General features: G+C 45.2%; 1 protein-coding gene across 2 annotated transcripts in view; it reads right to left on the bottom strand.

The window, feature by feature from the left end:
* Positions 1-866: 866 nt before the first annotated feature.
* LOC308175401 (CSC1-like protein 2) overlaps positions 867-6821 on the bottom strand; it is a gene marked incomplete at its 3' end in the record, with an annotated part of 46287 nt that continues 40332 nt past the window's right edge. For both annotated transcript variants that reach the window (XM_080551070.1, XM_080551071.1), the window contains 2 exons: positions 6802-6821; positions 867-936 (listed from right to left, as the gene is read on the bottom strand). The exon at positions 6802-6821 is cut by the window's right edge and continues 67 nt beyond it. In XM_080551070.1, coding sequence (XP_080407196.1) covers positions 867-936; positions 6802-6821 — 90 coding nt within the window. The remainder of the gene's footprint in view (positions 937-6801) is intronic.

Here is a 6821-nt window from a genome sequence, read left to right as displayed (position 1 = left end):
ATTAACAACTAACTACTATTAACTATGAACTATTAACTACAAATGATTAACTATTAACTATGAACTATTAACTACAAATGATTAACTATTAACTACTAACTATTAACTATTTACTACTAACTGTTAACTGTTAACTGTTAACTACTATTTAGTAACTATTAACTTTTTACTATGAACTATAAACTACTAACTACTAACTATTAACTATTAACTATTAACTATTAACTACTAACTATTAACTATTAACTACTAACTATTAACTACTAACTATAAACTACTAACTATTAACTACTAACTATGAACTACTAAGTATGAACTACTAACTATGAACTACTAACTACTAACTATTAACTATGAACTACTAACTACTAACTATTAATAATTAACAATGAACTATGAACTACTAACTATTAACAATGAACTATGAACTATTAATTACTAACTATTAACTATTAACTACTAACAACTAACTATCAACTATAAACAATTAACAATTAACTATTAACTACGTACTACTAACTACTAACTACTTACTATTAACTATTAACTATTAACTATTATATAGCTATAAATAACTACTTACTATTAACTATGAACTATGAACTATGAGCTATGAGCTATGAACTATGAACTATGAACTATGAACTATTAACTATTAACTATTAACTATTAACTATTAACTATTAACTATTAACTATTAACTATTAACTATTAACTACTAACTATTAACTATTAACTATTAACTATTAACTATTAACTATTAACTACTAACTACTAACTATTAACTATGAACTATTAACTACTAACTATTAACTACTAATTATTAACTACTAACTACTAATTATTAACTACTTACTACTAACTACTTACTCAAATCTGACTGCAGCGTCAGCCAGGAACTTCTTGTCAAACAGCCAACGGAAGAACACGTCCAGACTGAGGAGAGAGAGGAGAGGAGGAGGGGAGAGGAGAGAGGAGGAGGGAGGGAGGGAGGGGAGGGGGGAGGAGGGGAGGGGAGGGGAGGAGGAGGAGGAGGAGGGGAGAGGGAGGGGAGGGGAGGAGGGGGGGGGAGAGGAGGGGAGGAGAGAGAGGAGAGAGGAGGAGAGGAGAGGAGGGAGGAGAGGAGGAGGGGAGGAGGAGAGAGGAGGAGGGAGAGGAGGGGGAGGGGAGGGGAGGGGAGGAGGGGAGAGGAGGGGAGGGGGAGGGGAGGGAGGAGGGAGAGGAGGGAGGAGGGAGAGGGAGGGAGGAGGGGAGGGGGAGGGGAGGGAGGAGAGGAGAGGAGGAGGAGAGAGGAGGGGAGGAGGAGAGAGGAGGAGGGGAGAGGAGGGGGAGGGGAGGGAGGAGGAGAGAGGAGGGAGGAGGAGAGAGAGGAGGAGAGGAGGAGAGGGAGAGGAGGAGGAGGAGGAGAGGGGAGGAGGGGAGGAGGAGAGAGGAGGAGGGGAGAGGGAGGGGGAGGGGAGGGGGAGGGGAGAGGAGAGGAGAGAGGAGGAGAGGAGAGGAGGAGGGAGAGGAGGGGAGGAGGAGAGAGGAGGAGGGGAGAGGAGGGGGAGGGGAGGGGAGGAGGGGAGAGGAGGGGAGGAGGAGAGAGGAGGAGAGGAGAGGAGGAGAGGAGAGAGGAGGGGAGGAGGAGAGAGGAGGGGAGGAGGAGAGAGGAGGGGAGGAGGGAGAGAGGAGGAGGGAGAGGAGAGGAGGAGGGGAGGAGGAGAGAGGAGGAGGGGAGAAGGAGAGAGGAGGAGGGGAGAGGAGGGGGAGGGGAGAGGAGGGGAGGAGGAGAGAGGAGGGGAGGAGGGGAGAGGAGGAGGGGAGAGGAGGGGGAGGGGAGGGAGGAGGGGAGAGGAGGGGAGGAGGAGAGAGGAGGGAGGAGGAGGGGAGGAGGAGGAGGGGAGGAGGGGAGAGGAGGAGGGAGGAGAGGAGGAGGGGAGGAGGAGGGGAGGAGGGGAGAGGAGAGGAGGAGGGAGGAGGAGAGGAGGGAGGAGGGAGGAGAGAGGAGGAGGGGAGGAGGAGGAGAGGAGGGAGAGGGAGGAGGAGGGAGGAGGGGAGGAGGAGGGGAGGAGGAGGGGAGAGGAGGAGGAGGAGGAGGAGGAGGGGAGGAGGGAGGAGGAGGGGAGAGGAGGGAGGGATGAGGGAGGAGGAGGGGAGGAGGGGAGAGGAGGAGGAGGGGAGGAGGGGAGGAGGAGAGGAGGAGAGGAGGGAGGAGGGAGAGAGAGGAGAGGAGGGAAGGAGGAGAGGAGAGGAGGAGGAGGGGAGGGAGGGGAGGAGAGAGAGGAGGAGGAGGGGAGGAGGAGAGGTTATATCAGAGAGAACCAGAGAGAAGGAAGTAGTGTGTGTGTGTGTGCTGTGTCTGTGTGTGTGTGTGTGTGTGTGTGTGTGTGTCTGTGTGTCTGTGTCTGTGTCTGTGTGTGTGTGTGTGTTAGGGTTAGGGGTGTATATACAGTATATCTCAAAAGTGAGTACACCCTTTAGATTTTTGCAAATATTCTGTCATATCCTTCAGGGGATAACACTATCCTACTGAAACTTTGATATAACTTAAAGTAGTCAGTGTGCTGCTTGAATAACAGTATAGATTTATTGTCCTTTGAAAATTACTCAGTACACAGCTGTTAATGTCTAAACACCTGGCAACAAAAGTGAGTACACCCCATAGTGAACATGTCTAAATTGTGCCCAATGATGTTGTTTTCCCGCCCTGGTGTCATGTGACTCCAGTGTTTCCTCTATATGCATTTATTGGTGGCCGCCACGAATGAATTTCCTCCGCCACTAATTGATTCAGACAATCCACTTTGATTCAGACTGCGCAGAAAGGCAGCGAGTTATTATGACCAGAGAACAGAAAAAAAGCATGTGTCCCTGAACGCTCCGCCAATCACTGTGAGTAAACTGACTCTAAGAATGTCGTCACGTCACATTTTACCGTAATACCCTATATGTTGGTTGAAGTGCAACATCTCAGCTTTCAGGGACAGTTGGAATTTTTTCGATAGCACAAACCGTTTAGAAATTACGGTAATTACAATATCGGGTGCGGATTTGTGCCGGCGGCGGTACATTCGGCGCAGAAGTGGTATCTATACCAGATAAATAATAACCATTTGCTTACGTAATTTTTCGTTTGTTTACATAGTCTGAAACTACAGATGGTAAGCTTTCAAATGATGCGTCATACATTGAAATCGGAAAAAAAATCAAGACGACACGAGTATTTGAATGTTTGTTTGTATCAATGTTTTGCTCAAGAATGGTGACTGCTAAAAACGCTGCTAGCGGCTAACGTTTCGTTCTAAAACGTCCCCACTTTGACAGTGGTTGAAATAATGACAGATAGCTTCTCTCATGTAATCTGTGCGTTTAATTGTAAATTATCTCATACACAACTTTCTTAGTTCACCCGAGCTCTCTCTCCCAACGGACTCAACAACACACACAGCACCCGCCCCCCCCCCGTGACCTCCACCAATCACAGGGGTGCATTGGCACACAACACAGTAACAGTGCGAACATGAACATGAACTCAAGCATTAATGAACATTAATGAACAGGGTTGTTCTCTCTAATTTATTATGTTTGTGTTATGCTAATAAATGTAGATCCACACAGGTATACAAACTGAGCTCCGTTTACTGTCAAGTGCCATTCATTCTGACAACACACACACACAGTCGTAAAGCTCTAACGGACGTACAGAACGTGACGTCGTAAAGTGCAACAAAGTGCTGCAATGACATACTGTCGTACATAACAATATTGGTATTTGATCACCTTCTATATAAAATCACCTGCTCGGCTTTAATGACTTAACCGCTATTTAAGAAATTATATTTGAAAAAAATCGCCACTAATGTGAAAAATCCTGGAGGAAACACTGGACTCGTTAGTGTTACAAGGATTCAGGTGTAAATGATAAGCAGGGCTGTTAAATGTGGTGTTTTGGGCACAATTCTCTCTGAATGCTGGACAACATGGCACCTCATGGCAAGGAACTCTCTGAGCGGCTGAAAAAAAGGATTATTGCGCTTCACAAAGATGGCCTTGGCTATAAGAAGATTGCCAACACCCTGAAAATGAGTTGCAGCACAGTGGCTAAGATCATACAGCGGTTTTCCAGGACAGGTTCCACTCGGAACAGGCCTCGCCAGGGTCGACCAAAGAAGTTGAGTCCACGTGCTCAGCGTCATATCCAGAGGTTGGTTTCCAAAAATAGACGTGCGAGTGCTTCCAGCATTGCTGCAGAGGTTGCAGAAGTGGGATGTCAGCCTGTCAGTGCCCAGACCATATTTGATTTGGCACACTGCATCAAATCGGTTTGTATGGCCGTCGCCTCAGACAGAAGCCTCTTCTGAAACCGATACATAAGAAAGCCCGCAAACAGTTTGCTGAAGACAATGAATCCAAGAACATGAGTTACTGGAACCATGTCCTGTGGTCTGATGAGACCAAAATAAACCTGTTTGGGTCAGATGGTGTCCGGCGTGTGTGGCGGCACCCTGGTGAGGACTACCAAGACAAATGTGTTTTGCCTACAGTCAAGCATGGTGGTGGCAGCATCATGGTCTGGGGCTGCATGAGTGCTGCCGGCACTGGGGAGCTGCATTTCATTGAGGGACACATGAATTCAAATACTGTGACATCCTGCAGCAGAGCATGATCCCCTCTCTTCGAAAACTGGGCCGTAGGGCAGTTTTCCAACATGATAATGACCCTAAACACACCTCCAAGATGACAACGGCCTTGCTGAAGAAGCTGAAGGTTAAGTTGATGGACTGGCCAAGTATGTCTCCAGACCTAAACCCAATTGAGCACATGTGGGGCATCCTCAAGAGGAAGGTGGAGGAGTGCAAGGTGTCCAACATCCGTGGGCTCCGTGATGTCGTCATGGAGGAGTGGAAGAAGATTCCAGAAGCAACCTGTGCAGCTCTGGTGAATTCAATGCCCAGGAGGGTTAAAGCAGTGCTAGATAACAATGGTGGTCACACAAACTATTGACACTTTGGGCACAATTTAGACATGTTCACTATGGGGTGTACTCACTTTTGTTGCCAGCTGTTTAGACATTAACAGCTGTGTACTGAGTAATTTTCAATGGACAATAAATCTATACTGTTATTCAAGCAGCACACTGACTACTTTAAGTTATATCAAAGTTTCAGTAGGATAGTGTTATCCCCTGAAAGGATATGACAGAATATGCCCCGACCTGCACACACACACACACACACACACACACACACACACACACCAGGGACGTGCCGTCCATATAAGCAGGGTAAGCAGTGCTTACCCAACGAAAAAAGAAAAAAGGACCGTGAAAATATTACAATAAAAGTGCATGTAACCGTTTGTTTGTTTTCATTAAAAGAGTCGTATTTTAGGTCCCAGCGCAGCAGGAGTCATTCATTTTGACGTTGCATTTTTCGCGCCACCTGTAGGACTAAAGCACTTCCTACTCTGCAAGCACTCCTCTCTCTGCTTTCCCTCGCGTACATTCGAATGCGTGAAAATGTCTTTTTTATTTTTTTACGATGCCTCAGCCCGCTGTTGAATGTGGCCAGGGTAAGCATGCTTTCAGCCAATCAGAGTAGTTCTTTCATTCCGATAAGAGCTACTGATTGGCTATCATTTTCAAGTTCACAAGTTCACACTACTTTCTCTCGCCCGGCAGAATAGTTTATGCTAGCTCAAACGATCTAATCAATAAGGATAACTTGCGAATATGGACATTACTGTCAGTGTCAGCGACCTAAAGGGATTTTGTAGACTGGGCTGGACTGCAAAAACAGAACAGAACTGCAACAGGCGAGTGACTTTTACACTAAAGTGACAGAGGTGTTCCTTCGCAAGGAGAGGCGAATGGACCTCGTTTTCAAGTAAAGGTAAGATATCATTTTTTAATTTACGTCATGGCTTCTTTGCTGGTTTATATGATTTATATGATTCGCGAGGCTGGTGGCGATCTGTGCTTGTTTATATGGTTTGGGTACTGCTGTGCTGCTGGTTATGGCTTCTTATTTAAGACTTCCTCTGCTTTTACCTTTGAATGTAGACCTGTGCCGTTGTGTTTGGAGAGAGAGCTGCTTAATCAATCGCTGAGATAGGCCTAATGTCGCTGTCCGTGCCAGTGGTTCTGAACCAAAAGTGTTTGAGAGAGATAGAGAAGGAGGGTTTGTGATGTGATGTCAAGTGCCTGTGTGACAAAGTGTGAAAAGAAAGTGTGTTGTGAGTTTAGTATGGAGGTTGGAAACGGTGTGTGTCTGTGTTGTGTGCGCGTGTGTGCGTTAACTGCGTTTGCGATGTTGAAACTGGACTTGTAGATTTCAGCAGGCTGGCTACTTGAAAATATCTTGGTTCAAAAAAGATTGAACAATGAGCACCCCTGATATAGTCGAAACTGGCAACTGTTTTTTTTGTTTTTGGTAATCTGATCACAAAGTGACACTACCGTTTATTAGCGGGTTCTAGGGCATAAAAATGTAATTTCCTTGAAACTGCGTTCACTGATAGCGTGTATGTGTAATTACGTGTATTTCTATATTTTATGCTTACCCAATCTAAAAGCTCACGGCACGTGCCTGACACACACAATATATATATATATATATATAAGGGTGTTAGGGGTGTGTGTATATATATATATATATATATATATATATAAGGGTGTATGTATATATATATATATATATAAGGGTGTTAGGGGTGTATATATATATATATATATAAGGGTGTTAGGGGTGTATATATATATATATATATAAGGGTGTTAGGGGTGTGTGTATATATCTCTATATATAAGGGTGTATTTACCTGCTGAGGCCAGTAGAGGG

Source organism: Nansenia antarctica (assembly GCF_963989245.1).
Source record: "Nansenia antarctica genome assembly, contig: SCAFFOLD_199, whole genome shotgun sequence".
NCBI classification, from domain to species: domain Eukaryota; kingdom Metazoa; phylum Chordata; class Actinopteri; order Argentiniformes; family Microstomatidae; genus Nansenia; species Nansenia antarctica.
The sequence above is the reverse complement of the archived record's forward strand: the minus strand, read 5'-3'. Positions and strand labels throughout refer to the sequence as shown.